The sequence below is a fragment of the Rhinoraja longicauda genome, chromosome 34 (genome assembly GCF_053455715.1).
Source record: "Rhinoraja longicauda isolate Sanriku21f chromosome 34, sRhiLon1.1, whole genome shotgun sequence".
Lineage (NCBI taxonomy): Eukaryota > Metazoa > Chordata > Chondrichthyes > Rajiformes > Arhynchobatidae > Rhinoraja > Rhinoraja longicauda.
Window position 1 is genome coordinate 20,283,043 of NC_135986.1, and position 19,962 is coordinate 20,303,004.

General features: G+C 52.7%; 1 protein-coding gene across 1 annotated transcript in view; it reads right to left on the reverse strand.

Moving 5' to 3' along the window:
- The window catches only part of dpp3 (dipeptidyl-peptidase 3), a 33,043-nt gene extending 13,585 nt beyond the window's left edge, over positions 1–19,458 (reverse strand). Inside the window, exons 1-9 of the mRNA XM_078428244.1 lie at positions 19,404–19,458; positions 17,927–18,221; positions 9,503–9,592; positions 8,410–8,547; positions 6,995–7,069; positions 5,127–5,220; positions 3,923–4,053; positions 2,638–2,768; positions 907–965 (exon numbers count right to left, since the gene is read on the reverse strand). Of these exons, the coding sequence (XP_078284370.1) occupies positions 907–965; positions 2,638–2,768; positions 3,923–4,053; positions 5,127–5,220; positions 6,995–7,069; positions 8,410–8,547; positions 9,503–9,592; positions 17,927–18,196 (988 nt within the window). The 5' untranslated portion in view covers positions 18,197–18,221; positions 19,404–19,458. The remainder of the gene's footprint in view (positions 1–906; positions 966–2,637; positions 2,769–3,922; positions 4,054–5,126; positions 5,221–6,994; positions 7,070–8,409; positions 8,548–9,502; positions 9,593–17,926; positions 18,222–19,403) is intronic.
- Positions 19,459–19,962: the final 504 nt, after the last annotated feature.

The following is a 19,962-nucleotide window of genomic DNA, read 5'->3' on the forward strand; positions in this document are numbered from 1 at the left end:
GAGAGCTGGATAGAGCTCTTAAGGATAGCGGAGTCAGGGGGTATGGGGAGAAGGCAGGAACGGGGTACTGATTGAGAGTGATCAGCCATGATCGCATTGAATGGCGGTGCTGGTTCGAAGGGCTGAATGGCCTCCTCCTGCACCTATTGTCTATTGCAACCCCCACCCACCCACACCCCTCCAACCCACACTGCCCCCCACCCCCGCCCCCAATCCACACCGCCCCCCCCCCACCACGTTCTCACCCACACCGCAACCCTCCAACACCCCCCCACCTCGCCCCCCCCACCCACACTGCACCTCCCCCCCACCCGCACCGCTCCCACCCCCACTACCCCCCCCACCCGCACCACGTTCTCACCCACACCCCCCCACCCACACCACGTTCTCACCCACACTGCAACCCCCACCTGCACCGCCCCCCCCACCGCACCTCCCCCCACCCACACCCCTCCAACCCACACTGCCCCCCCCACCATGTTCTCACCCACACCGCAACCCCCACCTCCATCCCACCCGCAACCCTCCAACACCCCCCACCGCGCCCCCCCACCCGCACACTGCACCTCCCCCACCCGCACCGCCCCAATCCACACACCTCCAACCCCCCCCCCCCCCCCCGGGCACCGCGTCCCCACCACGGCGGTGTGGCGCACTCACGCGGCCCCGCTCCCCTCCCACACCACTGTGAGCTCCACCTTGCCCGGCTCATCGGGGCCGGCTCTGATTTGTTCGGACCTCTAGTCCCCCTCCCCCCCACCCCCCGACCTGAAGAAGGGTCTCGACCCGAAACGTCACCCATTCCTTCCCTCCAGCTGAGTCACTCCAGCATTTTTGTGTCTATCTCAGGTGACACACACACGCCTCTGCCTGTGGTGGAAACACAACTCATTGGCTGTACACTACCTTCAAACTCCCCTCTGGAGCCATACGGGTCACGGTAACTTTCAATGAAGCCGATGTAACTGTAGAATCAGAAAGATGGCAACTGTAAACATCTTTGTACAAAGTCAGATGGATACGCAGTGCACGCACAGAGTCTCTTGCCCAGAGTAGGGGAATCGAGGACCAGAGGACACGGGTTTAAGGTGAAGGGGGAAACGATTTAATAGGAATCTGAGGGGTTACCTTTTCACACAGAGGGTGATGGGTGTGTGGAACGAGCTGCCGGAGGAGGTTGGGACTATTGCAACGTTTAAGAAACAGTTAGACAAGTGCATGGATAGGACGGGTTTGGAGGGATATGGGCCAAATGTGGGCAGGTGGGACTAGTGTAGCTGGGACATGTTGGCCAGCGTGGCTAAGTTGGGCCGAAGGGCTTGTTTCCACCCTCTTTGTCCATGACGGTAGAAAGCATAATTTTACATTGATACCAAGCCAATTAACCTACAAACCCGTGCATCTTTGGAGTGTGGGAGGAAACCGAAGATCCCGGAGAAAACCCATGCAGGTCACGGGGAGAACGTACAAACTCCATGCAGACGGCGCCCGTAGTCGGGATCGAACCCGGGTCTCCGGCACCGTGAGAACTGAGATGAGGAAATCATTTTTCAGGAAAGATATTGTCAAGCTTGAAAAGGTTCAGAGAAGATTTCTCAAGGATGTTGCCAGGATTAGAGGGTGTGAGCTACAGGGAGAGGTTGAGCAGGCTGGGTCTCTATTTGCTGGGAGGATGAGGAGTGATCTTATAAAATGAGAGGAATAGATCGCGTAGAAGCACAGAATCTCTTGGCCAGAGTAGGGGAATCGAGGTCCAGAGGACATAGGGGAAAAGATTTAGAACGGAGATGAGGAAAAACCTTTTCAGTCAGAGAGTTGTGAATCTGTGGAATTCTCTGCCTCAGAAGGCAGTGGAGGCCAATTCTCTGAATGCATTCAAGAGAGAGCTGGGAAGAGCTCTTAAGGATAGCGGAGTCAGGGGGTATGGGGAGAAGGCAGGAACGGGGTACTGATTGAGAATGATCGGCCATGATCACATTGAATGGCGGTGCTGTCTCGAAGGGCCGAATGGCCTCCTCCTGCACCTATTATCTATTGAGGCAGCAACACTCCAAAGATGGACAGATTTGGAGGTCAATTGGCCGGGAGAAAATGCAGAATTGTCCCTGGTGTGTGTAGGATAGTGTTAGTGTGTGCGGGGATCGCTGGTCGGCGCGGACTCGGTGGGCCGAAGGGCCTGTTTCCGCGCTGTACCTCCAAAACCAAAAAGATGACGGAGGGTTGGAGATTTTGTAAATTAAGGATTTTATTCACAAAATGCTGGAGTAACTCAGCGGGTCGGGCAGCATCTCGGGAGAGAAGGAATGGGCGACGTTTCTTCAGTCTGAAGAAGGGTCTCGACCCGAAACGTCGCCCATTCCTTCTCTCCTGAGATGCTGCCCGGCCCGCTGAGTTACTCCAGCATTTTGTGAATAAATACCTTCGATTTGTACCAGCATCTGCAGTTATTTTCTGACACTACTTGTAAATGAAGGAATTCGAGTGGTGCTGGCAGAATAACTAAAGTTGTGGCAGGTGTTGGGGGTTGGGGTTGGAGTTGGGGTGTGTGTGTGTGTGTGATGCAGCAGGGCTGTGGGTCGCTTGGCGATGGGGCAAGTGGATGCTAGAGTGCGATGGGGGGGCTTGGCCCTGCCTCACCTCTCCACAATGGGCCCCTCATCCCGAATCCAGTGCTTGGACCCCTCCTTGTGAGCGTCGATGGAGCCGGTGTTGAAGCTGCGGTTGTAGTGCAGCAGCATCTTCTCCACGTTGGGGGTGGAGGCGTGATCCTGGGGGACACACAAGAGGCAGGGGGGGGTGAGGGGGCGGAGCTGTGGCTGGGCAGGGCAGGGCAGCCACTGGACCGGGGCTGTCCTTCCCAGGGAGTGCAGCTGGCAGACAGTGCAGGTTTAACCGGAACAGCACCAGTGGAGCGTGCATGCATGCGCGCGCGTGCGGGGCGAACCAGCGTGCATGTGTGTGTGTGCATGCGCGAGTGTGCGCATGGGTGTGCGCGAGTGTGTTTGCACGTGCAAGGGAGAGCGCAAGAGTGCACACGGGAGCCAGCGCGAGCGTGTTTGCACGCGCAGAGGGGTGTGCAAGTGTGCATGTGCGCTGCTAGCGGGTTTGAGCACGTGTGCAAGGAGGCGTGCCATGTGCAAATGTGAGCGTGTATATGCGTGTGCATGGGGCACGGATGTGCGGGCACGTGTGCATGCATGGACACGCGTATGCAAGGGGGCGCGGGTGTGTGCACACACGAGGGGCAGACGTGTGCAAGCAAGTGCGCGTGAGCATGAGCGACAGGGCACATGCATGTGACTTTTCCCCATGCCCTCCGTGAGGCTGTTCCACTTCCCTGCCGTATCCCGGCTGCTCGCTGGGCGAGGCGTCGCTGTAACCGTCCCGGCGGGCGCGTCGGCCCGGGGGAGAATTACAAACGCCGATAGAAACTCCACCCCGCACACCGACACTATCCTACACACACACTAAGGACAATTTACAATTTATACCAAGCCAATTAACCTACAAACCTGCACGTCTTTGGAGTGTGGGCGGAAAGCGAAGATCTCGGAGAAAACCCACGCAGGTCACGGGGGGGAACGTACAAACTCCGTACAGACGGCGCCCGTAGTCGGGATTGAACCCGGGTCTCTGGCGCTGTGAGGCAGCAAATCTACCGCTGCGCCACCGTGCTGCTGATGTTTCAGGGTTCCCTCACCCACCTTCCCTCACCCACCCCCCCTCCCCCTCTCCCCCCCCCCACTCCCTCGCCCACCCCCCCTCCCCCACTCCCTCGCCCACCCCCCCCACCACCCCCCATCCCCTCCCCCACTCCCTCGCCCACCCCCCCACCACCCCTCCCCCACCCCCTCCCCCTCCCCCACCACCCCTCCCCCTCCCCCCCCCCACCACCCCTCCCCCACCCTGCGCTCTTGCTCACCTTGGCCTTCTCCAGACTCTCCACCACCTTCTTCATCAGCGGGGAGTAATCTCCCCGGGACACCCTGAACGTCACACCCTCAAACTCGTAAAGCCCGCACTGGTTGCCCAACTCTCCCTTCGAAGGGGCATCTGTGGGAGGAGAGAGAGAGAGGGCAGGTCAAGGCAAACACGACACAGGTGGGAGGGAACGTCACCCCGATAGGAAATGTGCTTTACAACAGATATACCTCTCACTGCGTCTCAGTGAGACACACACAGACCCGTCCCCACCTGTACTGTACCCCAGTGTTACACACACAGACCCGTCCCCACCGGTACTGTACCCCAGTGTTACACACACAGACCCGTCCCCACACTGATGTACAGTACAGGTGGGGACGGGTGTGTGTGTGTGTGTGTGTGTGTAACACTGGGGTACAGTATAGGTGAGGACGGGTCTGTGTGTGTGTGTGTGTGTGTGTGTGTAACACTGGGGTACAGTACAGGTGGGGACGGGTGTGTGTATGTGTGTGTGTGTGTGTGTAACACTGGGGTACAGTATAGGTGGGAACGAGAATGTGTGTGTGTGTGTGTGTAACACTGGGGTACAGTACAGGTGGGGACGTGTGTGTGTGTGTGTGTGTAACACTGGGGTACAGTACCGGTGGGGATGGGTGTGTGTGTGTGTGTGTGTGTGTGTAACACTGGGGTACAGTACAGGTGGGGACGTGTGTGTGTGTGTGTAACACTGGGGTACAGTACAGGTGGGGACGGGTGTGTGTGTGTGTGTGTGTGTGTGTGTGTGTGTAACACTGGGGTACAGTACTGGTGGGGACGGGTCTATCGCTGTACAACACTGGGGTACAGTACAGGTGGGGACGTGTGTGTGTGTGTAACACTGGGGTACAGTACAGGTGGGGACGGGTGTGTGTGTGTGTGTGTGTGTGTGTAACACTGGGGTACAGTACAGGTGGGGACGGGTGTGTGTGTGTGTGTGTGTGTGTAACACTGGGGTACAGTACAGGTGGGGACGGGTGTGTGTGTGTGTAACACTGGGGTACAGTACAGGTGGGGACGGGTCTGGCGCTATGTAATACTGAGACGCAGTGCGAGGCACACTTATAAAGCACACTTCCTATTACACTACACCCTTGGTCTGGTTGTGAACACGAGGGTGGAGAACGCAGCACACAGAGAGAAAGACACGAAGGTGTAAAACGTACCGTCCGCCATGGCTGAGGCAAGCCTGACCTCGTACACTGTTTTTCCATCGTCCCCAACTGTCTTAAACAGGCGGGTGTTGTAAGCACTGATGCCCTAGAGAGACGGGAGAGGAAAGTATCTATTCGTTAGTGATTTAGCATTACCTCTAATTTTCCACCCTCTCCCCTACCCTCACCCTTTACTCCCACCCCATCGACTCCATCTACGCCTCACGCTGCCTCGGCAAGGCCAGCAGCATAATCAAGGACCAGTCTCACCCCCCCCCGGTCACCCCCTCTCCTCCCCTCTCCCATCGGGCAAGAGGTACAGAAGTGTGGAAACGCACACCTCCAGATTCAGGGACAGTTTCTTCCCGGCTGTTATCAGGCAACTGAACCGTCCTCCTACAACCAGAGAGCAGTGCTGAACTACTATCTACCTCATCAGGGACCCTCAGATTATCTTTTTGACTCAGATTATCTTTGATCGGACTTTACCTGAACAATATTCCCTTATCATGTATTTGTATAGACAATAGGTGCAGGAGGAGGCCATTTGGCCCTTCGAGCCTGTACGCACCGCCATTCACTATGATCATGGCTGATCATCCACAATCAGTACCTCGTTCCTGCCTTCTCCCCATATCCCTTGACTCCGCTATCATTAAGAGCTCTATCTAACTCTCTCTTGAAAGCATCCAGAGACTTGGCCTCCACTGCCTTCTGAGGCAGAGAATTCCACAGATTCACAACTCTCTGGGTGATACTGTGGATGGCTCGATTGTAACCATGTATTGGTTTTCTGCTGACTGGTGAGAATTGATCTCCTAGAGGTGCATAAAATCACGAGAGGAGTAGATCGGGTAGATGCACAGGGTATATTGCCCAGAGTAGCCGAATCGAGGACCAGAGGACATAGGTTTAAGGTGAAGGGGAAAAGATTTAACAGGAATCTGAGGGGTAACTTTTTCCACACAAAGGGTGGTGGGTGCTTGGAACGAGTGCAATGGGTGGCAACTCGGGTCGAGACCCTACTTCGACGCGAATCGTCACCCATTCCTTCTCTCCAGAGATGCTGCCTGGCCCGCTGAGTTAGTCCACCATTTTGTGTTTGTACTGTTCTATCTTCTAAAAGGGCCCCGTTTCTATGCTGTTTAGTTCTACGAGTTTACACATATTGCCTTCCCACAAATCTCTCCTCCCAACATTTTCTGTGCCAGTTCAGTTCCCAAGGAGAAGGACACAGAGGAAGGACGTCCTTGCTATTGAGGCAGTGCAGCGTAGGTTCACCAGGTTAATCCCCGGGATGGCGGGACTGTCGTACGAGGGAAGATTGGAAAGACTGGGCTTGTGTACACTGGAGTTTAGAAGGATGAGATGGGATCTTATTGAAACATATAAGATTATTAAGGGATTGGACACGTTAGAGGCAGGAAGAAACATGTTCCCAATGTTGGGGGAGTCCTGAACCAGGGGCCACACACAGTCTAAGAATAAAGGGGAGGCCATTTGAAACTGAGATGAGAAAAAACTTTTTCACCCAGAGAGTTGTGAATTTGTGGAATTCTCTGCCACAGAAGGCAGTGGAGGCCAATTCACTGGATGCATTTTAAAGAGAGTTAGTTAGAGCTCTAGGGGCTAGCGGAATCAAGGGATATGGGGAGAAGGCAGGCACAGGTTACTGATTGTGGATGATCAGCCATGATCACAGTGGATGGCGGTGCTGGCTCGAAGGGCCAAATGACCTCCTCCTGCACCTGTTTTCTATGTTTCTATGAGATGCAGCAAAATACAAGGCGCTGGAGGGGCTCAGCGGGTCTGGAGGGAAATGGACAGGCAACATTTCGGCTCGGGGCTCTGCTTCACAACTGCCCGCGAGATCTTCCTACCTTGAAATCCAGGAATTTCTGTGCCAACTCAGCATCCTCCAGATCGCAGTTCCCCGAGAAGTAGGTTGTGATGCCCTGAGGGAGAGAAGATCTTTGAATGATAAGCGTGGAAACAGGCCCTTCGGCCCACAGCGACCAGCATGCCCCATCTACACTCGTCCCACCTGCCTGCGCCCGGCCCATATCCATCTAAACCAGCCCTATCCACGTACCTGTCTAAATGTTTCTTAAATGTTGCCATTGCCCCAGCCTCAACCACCTCCTCCGGCAGCTCGTCCCATACACCCGCCTCCCTTTGTGTAAAATAGTTACCCCTCAGGTTCCTATTAAATATTTCCTCCCTCCCCTGAAACCCACATTCTCTGGTTCTCGATTCCTCTCTGGACCAGAGACTGTGCATTCACCCGATCTATTCCTCTCACGACTTTGTACACTTCTATGGGTTATAGACAATAGGTGCAGGAGGAGGCCCTTGGGCCCATCGAGTCCGCGCCGACCAGCGATCCCCGCACACTAACACTATCCTACACAATTGGAGGAACATCACCTCATATTTCGCTTGGGCAGCTTACACCCCAGCGGTACGAACATTGACTTAGGCAACAGACAACAGGTGCAGGCCATTCGGCCCTTCGAGCCAGCTCCACCATTCACTGTGATCATGGCTGATCATTCTCAATCAGTACCCCGTTCCTGCCTTCTCCCCATACCCCCTGACTCCGCTATCCTTAAGAGCTCTATCTAGCTCTCTCTTGAATGCTTTAAGAGAATTGGCCTCCACTGCCTTCTGAGGAAGAGAATTCCACAGATTCACAACTCTCTGAGTGAAAAAGGTTTTCCTCATCTCCGTTCTAAATGGCCTACCCCTTATTCGTAAACTGTGGCCCCTTGTTCTGGACTCCCCCAACATTGGGAACATGTTTCCTGCCTCTAACGTGTCCAACCCCTTAATAATCTTATATGTTTCGATAAGATCTCCTCTCATCCCTGTTCCCCAATGTGGACCCACACCCATTTCTCCCTGTTAAATCTTCCCCCCCCCCCCCTCTTCTTAAACCCATGTCCTTTGGTTCTCAATTCCCCTACTCTGGACAAGAGACTCTCCCCCACCCATGTCTTACCAGCTTCAAAGTTGTCTTGTTGAGTCTTGATAGACTCATAGAGGGATACAGGCCCTTTGGCCCAACTCGCTCACACTGGCCAATAATGTCCCAGCTACCCTAATCCCACTTGCCTGCGCTTGGTCCATACCCCTACAAACCCGTCCTATCCATGTACCTGTCCAACTGCTTCTTAAACGATGGGATAGTCCCAGCCTCAACTACCTCCTTTGGCAGCTTGTTCCATACACCCACCACCCTCTGTGTGAAGGGGGGGGCGTGGGGTAAAAGAGGCGGGCGAGGTGGTGTTTGTACCTTGGCTCCCAGGCCCAGCTGCTTTTGCCGATCCTCCAGTGAGAACATGAGGTCCCCGCAGACCAGCCAAAGCCGTTCCATCTCGTCCGGGTTCTTCCGGAAGGCTTTGCTCTGCCACACCAACTCCTTCAGCTTCTCCTGCGTCACAGAGAGGGACGAAAGTCAGGAGCAGAACACCGGAGAAAGGCCGGCGTGGAAACACACCCTCTGTGCCCAACGTGCCCACGCCGGCCAACATGGCCGATCATGCCCGATCATGCCCTCCTCATCCCATTTTTGCTGCCTTCTCCCCACAATCCTCGACGCCCGTTGCCACAGAGGGCTGCAGAGGCCAAGTCAGTGGATATTGTTGTAGCAGAGATGGGCAAATACTTGATTAGAACGGGCGTCAAGGGTTATGGGGAGAAGGCAGGAAAATGGGATGAGGAGGCAGAGTTAATAGACAATAGGTGCAGGAGGAGGCCATTCGGCCCTTCGAGCCAGCACCGCCATTCAATGTGATCATGGCTGATCATTCTCAATCAGTACCCCGTTCCTGCCTTCTCCCCATACCCCCTGACTCCGCTATCCTTAAGAGCTCTATCCAGCTCTCTCTTGAATGTATCCAGAGAATTGGCCTCCACTGCCTTCTGAGGCAGAGAATTCCACAGATTCACAACTCTCTGACTGAAAAAGATTTTCCTCGTCTCCGTTCTAAATGGCCTACCCCTTATTCTTAAACTGTGTGGCCCCTGGTTCTGGACTCCCCCAACATTGGGAACATGTTTCCTGCCTCTAACGTGTCCAACCCCATAATAATCTTATATGTTTCGATAAGACCCCCTCTCATCCTTCTAAACTCCAGTGTATACAAGCCCAGTCGCTCCAGTCTTTCCTCATATGACAGTCCCGCCATTCCGGGGCAGAGATGGACAAATTCTTGATTAGAACGGGCGTCAAGGGTTATGGGGAGAAGGCAGGAAAATGGGATGAGGAGGCAGAGTTCAGCCATGATTGAATGGGGTAGTGGCCTCGATGGGCCAAATGGCCCAATTCTACTCCTATAACTTGTGAACAATGAGGCGTTTTGCTTTTAAAACGCCGATGGTTTTACCTGTGGCAAGTTAGGCACAAACTTGGTGTCTCCGAAAGACTTGTAGTTGCCCATGTTGGAATAAACGCCGGCAGCATAAACAAGGAACGCCTGCAAGAGACCAGAAAGATCACCCAGTGAATAAAATTATGAGACGCATGGATAGGGTAGACAGTCAGAACCTTTTTCTCCAGGTTGGAAAATTAATTAAAATACTTGAGAGCATAGTGTAGTTTAGTTTAGAGATACAGCGCAGAAACACGCCCTTCGGCCCATCGAGTCCGTGCCGACCAGCGATCCAAACACACTTACACTATCCCACACACACACGAGGGACAATTTATAATTTTACCAAAACTAATTAACCTACAGACGTGTACATTTTTGGAGTGTGGGAGGAAATCGGAGCACTTGGAGGAAACCCACGCAGGTCACGAGGAGAACGTACAAACTCGGCCAAACGCAGGCAGGTGGGACTAGTGTGGATGGGACAGGTTGAGCGGAAGGGCCACCTTCCAGGCTGTGTGACTCTATGACTAACCATGGCTGGTCCAGCCAAACTGCTTTATGATGTTGGTGCCAGAGCAGCAAGGAGCGACAGGGAGGGACAGAGGGCAGGGGATAGAGGAGTGAACCAGGACAGGGTGGGGAGAGCCAGCAAGAGGCAAGGAAGCACAGCGGCAGAGTTGCTGCCTCACAGTTGCGCCAGAGACCCCGGTTCGATCCCGACTACAGGCGCTGCCTGTACGGAGTTTGTACGTTCTCCCCGTGACCTGCGTGGGCTTTCTCCGGCAGCTCCTCTTTCCTCCCACACTCCAAAGACGTGTGGGTATGTATGTTAATTGGCTTTCTATAAATGTAAATTGTCCCTAGTGCATGTGTCCCTAGGGATAGAGCTCGCGTGCGGGGATCACTGGTCGGCGCGGACTCGGGAGGGCCGAAGGGCCTGTTTCCGCGGTGTACCTTTACACCAAACATGCAGGTTTGTAGGTTATCGATTTATTCACAAAATGCTGGAGTAACTCAGCAGGTCAGGCAGCATCTCGGAAGAGAAGGAATGGGTGACGTTTCGGGTCAAGACCCTTCTTCAGACTGAAGAAGGGTCTCGACCCGAAACGTCACCCATTCCTTCTCTCCCGAGATGCTGCCTGACCTGCTGAGTTACTCGAGCATTTTGTGAATAAATCGATTTGTACCAGCATCTGCAGTTATTTTCTTATAGGTTTGTAGGTTAATTGGCTTCGCTAAAATCATAAATTGGCCCTAGTGTGTGTGGGACAGTGCTAGTGTGCGGGGATCGCTGGTCGGCGCGGACCCGGTGGTCCGGATGGCTTTTTTCTGCACTGTGTCTCGAAACTAAAAAAAATTAAACTAAAAAGAAAAGAAAAAAAAAGAGACTGTAAACGTCAGCGGGCACATGGGCTACCAAGGAAGAGCAGACTAATTAGCCCTCTTGGCCTCAATCCCACCTTCCATTTTGTCCCACCTTCCATTTTGTCCCACCTTCCATTTTGAAGATGGCCGCCGGGGCTATTTTCGCAGTCAGATGATTGTACCATTAATGCAGCGGGTGAGAGAGTGGAATGTGTGGACTGACTGCAAACCCGATGCTGGGGGGCAGGAGGTGAGGTGCTCGGCACAGGACGTGCCCTCCCACAGCTCCAGGGCACGGAGGCTCAGCCACTGGGGACGGCCAGTGCCGGTGGGGTTGACGGGCTCGGAGACTAAAGGCAGACAAACCTCGGCTCCCAGCACGGGCCAAAACCAAAACTGAAACCCAGGAGCAGTTTCACTTCGGAGAACAAAATCAGGGCGGAGTGGAATCAGAGCTCAGCAGGGTCGTTGCAAAGGCCAGCCAAATGAAACATAAGGATTATATTTAAAGATATTTAAACATTGCTAGACATTTCAGAGAGTTCTGGTTTCACTTTGTGAGCCAGGTTTATACACTCTCTCTCTCTCAGGTGACTGGCCCCATCCAGTATCTCCCACACCCAGAGACCATAACTATAAGACCGTAGGCATCGGAGCAGAATTACGCCATTCGGCCCATCGAGTCTACTCCATTCATTCCATCTCCGACGATCTATTTCCCCTCTCTCGACCCCATTCTCCGGCCTTCTCCCCGTAACCTTGCACAACCTTCCCAACCAAGAACCTATCAGTCTCTGCCTTAAACATACTCAATGTCTTGGCCTCCACCACCATTTGTGGCAATGAATTCCTCATCTTCACCACTGTCTGGCTAAAGAAATTCCTCCTCACCTTATGGGAGATAATACGATATTATTTTATGCATGATATTATTTGATATTATTTTATACATTAGACATTGTTACGGTATTATTTTATACATTGTTGTTTAAGGTTTGTAACTACTTAGGCATTAGGCGCCTCTCTGTAACTAATTAAGGCGCTCTAGACATTCCTTACCCTTGACACGTCTCTGTAACATAACACTCCTTTGCTTTAGCCTAGATGATAAGGGTAGCAGAATCCGAAGAGATGCAGACATTCATCAATGAATGGGATTTAATGGTGGCAAGAGAACAGATAAGGAAAAACATAGGCCTTGGGGTGATGGATGGATGTGAGGGATGAACTAGCAGGAAATAAGGGAGGCGAAATATGAAGGGATGTGAGCATTGAGATAAGGATAATAATGCATTTTATTTATATAGCGCTTTTCATATACTCAAAGACGCTTTACAGAGATTTAGAGAACATAGGGAAATGAATAAATAGATAAATAAGTAAACAAACAGAGAAAGGAGACAGAAGGTGAGGTGACCTTCAGTGGTTGAAGGCAGTACTGAACAGGTGAGACTTCAGTGATGTTTTGAATGTGGTGAGTGTGGAGGAGTCTCTAACGGTTTGAGGTAGTGAGTTCCATAGGGTGGGAGCAGCGATGGAGAAAGCCCTGTCCCCCCAGGATCTGAGTTTGGTCCGGATGTGGGGGGATAGGAGATTGGCAGCAGCAGAGCGGAGGGTGCAGGTGGGAGTGTGCCTGTGGATATATATAAGGATATATTACTAAATGGGATTTAATGGTGGCGGGACGGACAGGTACTACAAAGAAATGAAGGACTGAAGAAAGGAGTGTGGGTATGAGGTAATGCAAAGGAGATAAGGGTTAGAATAATCCTATAAAAATAGGCTGCCCGGTGTACTAAGGGGGCAGTCAGATGGTTGACATCCTGATTGTTCCAGCCGTTGTTTGCAAATAAAGGCTTTTAACTTCTTGAAGAATTCTCCGTGTCATCTGCTTCATTTCGAACACCGGTAACCACAACAACCTCAGGTTTGTACATTCTCTCTCTCTCTCTCGATGGGGACCGGCCCCTTCCAGTACCTCCCGCACCCACAGACCATAGCTATAAGATGAAGCAAAGGTCTCCACCTGAAACGTCACCCATTCCTTCTCTCCAGAGATGCTGCCTGTCCCGCTGAGTTACTCCAGCATTGTGTGTCTACCTTCGATTCAAACCAGCCTCTGCAGTTATTTCCTACACTGTGTATTACATAGGGGCAGAATTGGGCCATTCAGCCCATCGAGCCCACTCATCTATCTTTCCCTCTCAACCCCAATCTCCTGCCTTCTCCCCTTTAACCCTTGACGTCCTTCCTGATCAGGAGCCGGGCAGCACGGAGGCGCAGCGGTAGAGTTGCTGCCTCACGGTGCCCGAGACCCGGGTCAAGTCAAGTCAAGTTTATTTGTCACGTGCACATACACGATGTGCAGTGAAATGAAAGTGGCTTTGGAAAGGAGAGGCTTTGGGTCCAGGGCTCCTCGATCACACCCTCTCCCCTTCCCTGTACCGCCTTTAATTGCGCTCCCCCTCTGCTGGAGCACGGCACCACGGTGAAGGAGAAAGAAGATGGCCGCTGACAGGACGGTATCAGTGGCTCCCTCTCCCCGTTCCCCTCCCCCCCTCTCCCCGTTCCCCTCCCTCTCCACCCCCCCCCCTCCCTCCCCACCCCCATTGAGATTTTTTTTTTTTTTTTTTAACAGACAATTTATTTTAAAGAAAAAACACAATTTCCCCAGGTTGCAATGGAAACCCTACGAGGAACGGGGCCTACTTGGTCTAATATAAATTAAAATTAATACAGAAAAGAAAATTTAGTCCCTGGTGATATGAGAGTTAACAGTCCTGATGGCCTGTGGGAAGAAGCTCCGTCTCATCCTCTCTGTTTTCACAGCGTGACAGCGGAGGCGTTTGCCTGACCGTAGCAGCTGGAACAGTCCGTTGCTGGGGTGGTAGGGGTCCCCCATAATGTTGCTGGCTCTGGATCTGCACCTCCTGATGTATAGGTCCTGCAGGGGGGGCGAGTGTAGTTCCCATGGTGCATTCAGCCGAACGCACTACTCTCTGCAGGGCCTTCCTGTCCAGGGCAGAGCTGTTCCCAAACCAGACTGTGATGTTGCCGGACAGGATGCACTCTACAGCCCCAGAGTAGAAGCACTGAAGAACCCGACCACGGGCGCTGTCTGCACGGAGTTTGCACGTTCTCCCCGTGACCTGCGTGGGTTTTCTCCGGGATCTCTGATTTTCTCCCACACTCCAAAGACGTGCAGGTTTGTGGGTTAATTGGCTTTGGTAAAATTGTATATTGTCCCTCGTGTGTGTAGGATAGTGCTAATGTATGGGGTGACCAGTGGTCGGCATACCAGAACAAGGGGTCACAGTTTAAGGATAAGGGGGAAGTCTTTTAGGACCGAGATGAGAAAAAAAAAATTCACACAGAGTGGTGAATCTGTGGAATTCTCTGCCACAGAAGGTAGTTTAGGCCAGTTCGTTGGCTATATTTAAGAGGGAGTTAGATGTGGCCCTTGTGGCTAAAGGGATCAGGGGGTATGGAGAGAAGGCAGGTACGGGATACTGAGTTGGATGATCAGCCATGATCATATTGAATGGCGGTGCAGGCTCGAAGGGCCGAATGGCCTACTCCTGCACCTATTTTCTATGTTTCTACAGGTTTGTAGGTTAAGTGGCTTGGTAGCATCTCTGGAGCACATGGATCGGAGACGTCTGAAGAAGGGTCTCGACCCGAAACGTCACCCATTCCTTATCTCCTGAGATGCTGCCTGACCCGCTGGGTTACTCCAGCTTTTTGTGATACCATTGTATTGTACCAGCATCTTCAGTTATTTTCCTATACGACTTTCAGATCTGGGCTCTTCTTCGCACTGATTATAATGGAGGGGGGGGGGGAGAAAGCTGGAGGAGAGGAGGGGCACGACAAAGTCTGGCAAGTGATAGGTGGAGAAACAAGGAACTGCAGATGCTAGCTTTTTTTTAAAAGACAAAGTGCTGGAGTATCTCAGCAGGTTGGACAACACCTCTGGAGGATGTGGATAGACGTTTCAGGTCGGGACATTTCCCCAATGAAACGCCGTTCCCAGAGATGCTGCCTGACCCGCTGAGTTACTCCAGCACTCTGTGAAACGTCACCTATCCATGTTCTCCACACATGCTGCCTGACCCGCTGAGTTACTCCAGCACAGTGTGTCTACCTCCAGCACCTGTGGTACCTTGTGTCTGCTGCGAAGTTTAGATTTTTTTTTTGATTTAGAGATACAGCGCAGAAACAGGCCCTTCGGCCCACCGGGTCCGCGCCGCCCAGCGATCCCCGCACACTAACACTATCCTACACCCACTAGGGACAATTTTTTACATTTGCCCAGCCAATTAACCTACAAAACCTGTACGTCTTTGGAGTGTGGGAGGAAACCGAAGATCTCGGAGAAAACCCTCGCAGGTCACGGGGAGAACGTACAAACTCCGTACAGACGGCGCCCGTAGTCAGGATCGAACCCGAGTCTCCGGCGCTGCATTCGCTGTAAGGCAGCAACTCTACCGCTGCGCCACCGTGCCGAGTTGTTGATCTCGCAGCTGCTGGTGGGCCCCTTGGGTGTTGAAAAGAGTGGGGACCTCTCGGGTCTCTGTCATGGTCGTGTGCAAGGTTTACACACAAACCTTCACGTCAGTGAATGGTCAGATGTCTGTGGCCATTGCGTTTTCTTCACTCCCCTATCTTGGGGATTGCACGCAAACCTGCCCGACAAAACACACGCACACACGCCCCCCTGCTGGGGCTGGTGGATGCATCGGGAGGGACATGGGAGAGCTCAAGGGATATCTGGCTGCTTTGTTTTCCTTGGAAGAGCGTGGGCTTAGAAACAAAACTGCAAGCAAGCACCAGAAAGCAGGGTGGGGACAAAAACAACAGGGTGAAGAAAGCGACTGGCACCAGACCAGAACGGTGCCCGGCTCACCCTGTTCACCCGCTGCTCCCGTCAGCCTTTGTGAGGATTGACGCCTTGTTGTTTGCAAAGACAAGATTAACGTGCGTGTTTTGATTGGGGCTCGATCGCGATCGTGCACCGTCTTTCTGCTGACTGGATGGCACGCGACAAAAGCCTGCGGCTGTACCTCAGTGCACGTGACAAGAAACTAAACTGAAAACTCAGCAGCACAAAGTTTAGTTTAGTTTAGAGACAAGGGCGCGGAAACGTGCCCACCGGCCGATCGAGTCCGCGCCGACCAGCGATCCCCGCACACTAGCACTTTCCTGCACGCACTAGGGGCAATTTACAATTTTACCAAGCCAATTAACCCACAACCTTTAGTAGAGCAGGAGTCTTTGGAGAGCAGGAGGAAACCAAAGCACTCGGAGAAAACCCACGGGGCTCATGTACAAATTTCATATAGACAGTACCTGTAGTCAGACAATAGACAACAGGTGCAGGAGGAGGCCATTCAGCCCTTCGAGCCAGCACCGCCATTCAATGTGATCATGGCTGATCATTCTCAATCACTACCCCGTTCCTGCCTTCTCCCCATACCCCCTGACTCCACTATCCTTAAGAGCTCTATCTAGCTCTCTCTTGAATGCATTCAGAGAATTGGCCTCCACTGCCTTCTGAGGCAGAGAATTCCACAGATTTACAACTCTCGGACTGAAAAAGGTTTTCCTCATCTCAGTTCTAAATGGCCTACCCCTGATTCTTAAACTGTGGCCCCTGGTTCTGGACTCCCCCAACATTGGGAACATGTTTCCTGCCTCTAACGTGTCCAACCCCTTAATAATCTTATACGTTTTGATAAGATCTCCTCTCATCCTTCTAAATTCCAGTGTATACAAGCCTAGTCGCTCCAGTCTTTCAACATATGACAGTCCCGCTATTCCGGGAATTAACCTAGTAAACCTACGCTTCACGCCCTCAATAGCAAGAATACCCTTCCTCAAATTTGGAGACCAAAACTGCACACGGTACTCCAGGTGCGGTCTCACTAGGGCCCTGTACAACTGCAGAAGGACCTATAGACAGTACCTGTGGTCAGGATCGAACCCGGGTCTCTGGCGCTGTAAGGCAGCAACTCAACTGCTGCCTAACAGTCATAGATCGATACAGTGCGGAAACAGGCCCTTTGGCCCAACTTGCCCACACCAGCCAACATGTCCCATCTACACTTGACCAACCTGCCTACTTTTGGCCCATCTCCCTCTAAACCTGTCCTGTTCGTGTAACTATCTAATTGCTTCTGAAACATCGCAATAGTACCTGCCTGAGCCGGCAGCTCGTTCCATACACCCACCACCCTTTGCGTGAAAAAAGTTACCCCTCAGATTCCTATAATATCTTTCCCCCTTCACCTTAAACCAATGTCCTCTGGTTCTCGATTTGAACCCTCTTTCCAAACAAAAGCGAGGGGGAGAGGAGGAGAGAGGGTGGACACAAAATCTGGAACAACTCAGTGGGACAGGCAGCATCTCTGGAGTGAAGGAGTGGGTTACGTTTCAGGCCGAGATCCTTCTTCAGACCGAGTCGGGGGGAGGAAGGGACTCAACCCGAAACCTCACCTATTCAATAGAGAATTGACAATAGGTGCAGGAGTAGGCCATTCGGCCCTTCGAGCCAGCACCGCCATTCAATGTGATCATGGCTGAACATTCTCAATCAGTACCCCGTTCCTGCCCTCTCCCCGTACCCCCTGACTCCGCTATCCTTAAGAGCTCTATCTAGCTCCTCTCTTGAATGCATTCAGAGAATCGGCCTCCACTGCCTTCTGAGGCAGAGAATTCCACAGATTCACAACTCTCTGACTGAAAAAGTTTTTCCTCATCTCAGTTCTAAATGGCCTACCCCTTATTCTTAAACTGTGGTTAAAGGTTTTTCCTTCTCTCCGGAGATGCTGCTCGTCCAGCTGAGTTACTCCAGCTTTTTTGCGTCTCGCTGCTGGACTGCAAAGATGCCTTCCAGCTGCTGTCTATCTCAGAACAGAACGCCTCTGTTCTATCCCAGAACAGAGAGGTCAGCTTGGGAAGAGGAGTTAAAGTGGGAGATCACGTGGTGTGCAGGGACTGAGCGGAGGCATCCATGGAAGCGATCGCCCAGTCCGCGCTTGGTGTCAGAGAGGGGCGGAGAGAGCGGGTTACCTGGTATTCCTCGCAGCTCACGCCCACCGCTGTGGCCGTTTCCTGCAGCTCGTGGACGGGCTGTGCCCGGAACAGCTTCTGTAGCAGCACGTAGATGGCGGGCGACTCGGGAGAAGTCTGCAGCAGCACCACCAGGCCCCCGTACCACGAGGCGCGCGAGACGTAATGGGCGTACAGCTTCTCCTCCTTCGACAGCAGCTGGAAGGCATCTTTGCAGTCCAGCAGCGAGATGCCAATGTCGTTGGGCAGAATGTACTGGGAGTCCACCATCTTGTCTCGTCCTACGAAGTCAAACCTGGGAGAGCAAGTGACATTAGACAATAAACAATAGGTGCAGGAGGAGGCCATTCGTCCCATCAAGCTAGCACCGCCATTCAATGTGATCATGGCTGATCATTCTCAATCAGTACCCCATTCCTGCCTTCTCCCCATACCCCCTGACTCCGCTATCCTTAAGAGCTCTATCTAGCTCTCTCTTGAATGCATTCAGAGAATTGGCCTCCACTGCCTTCTGAGGCAGAGAATTCCGCAGATTCACAACTCTCTGACTGAAAAAGTTTTTCCTCATCTCAGTTCTAAATGGCCTACCCCTTATTCTTAAACTGTGTGGCCCTTTGTTCTGGATTCACCCAACATTGGGAACATGTTTCCTGCCTCTAACGTGTCCAACCCCTTAATAATCTTATACGTTTCGATAAGATCTCCTCTCATCCTTCTAAATTCCAGTGTATACCTCTCCTCCCCCTTCCCCTTTCCCCCATTCCATCCCCTTCAACCCCCCTCCCCTCTTCATTTCCCTTCCCCCCATTCCATCCCCTTCAACCCCCCCTTATCCTCCCCCCACCCCCTCCTTAGGAGATAGATTTAAACTTTAAAGTGTGAATAACTTTAAAAATATAACACCGATTTCAATGAAACTTCTTGCATTAGCACCAAAGGGGACGACGGCGAGTAAGGTGGGCCTAAAATTGTCGCTCTATCGTGCACCGTTTTGGCTGCAGTTCAGGAATAAACAAACAAGAGTTTTAGTATATAGATGCATTAGCACCAAAGGGGACGACGGCGAGTAAGGTGGGCCTAAAATTGTCGCTCTATCGTGCACCGTTTTGGCTGCAGTTCAGGAACAAACAAACAAACAAACGAGAGTTTTAGTATATAGATGCATTAGCATCAAGGGGGACGATGGTGAGTAAGGTGGGCCTAAAATTGTCGCTCTATCGTGCACCGATTTGGCTGTAGATCAGGAACAAACAAACAAACAAACAAACAAGCGAGAGTTTTGGTATATAGACAAATAGATGGCCATGGCTGTTAACACGACTCTGCCCTAAAATTAACTTATAAAGACGTATAACTGGACAAGTTAGATGCAGGGAAAATCAGCTCCATCTTCAGCCCGGTTCCCTTGAGGAGGGGGGAGGGAGGGAGCTGCCTGGGTTACCGCCATTACAGGGAGGGGATGGGGCGCCGCACTTACCCTCCTCACCGTTGCCTCGCCACTTCATTCATCCGTTGGCCCTGAGGGACGGGGGCGGGACCAAAGGGAAGTCCCGCCCTCTCTCGCTGTCTAGGCCAATCGGCTCCACCGCACGTCACGGTGACAGCGCCCTCGGCCAATAGGGCGATGAGATTACGCACTCCTGCCCCGCGGGCTCAGCCAATCGGCTCTTCCTTCCGTCACGTTGACAGCGGGCTCGACCAATGGTGGTCAGAGCGGGGAGGGGAGGTTGAATTCCCGCCTACCCACCGCTCTCTGAGCCAATCGGCTCCTCGCCCATCACGCTGACAGCGGCCTTGGCCAATAGCCGTTTAGAGCTGGGATCGAGGTTAAGTTCTGCCCACTGACCGCTCTCTGGGCCAATCGGCTCCTGACCCGTCATGCTGACAGCTGCCTTGACCAATAATCGTTTAGAGCTGGGGGTTAGGTCACGCCCACCGACCAATCGGCTCCTCGTCCGTCACGTTGACAGCGACCTCAGCTAATGGGTGGTTAGAGCGCGGGGGGGGAGCTTGAAGTCCCTCCCACTGGCCGCTCT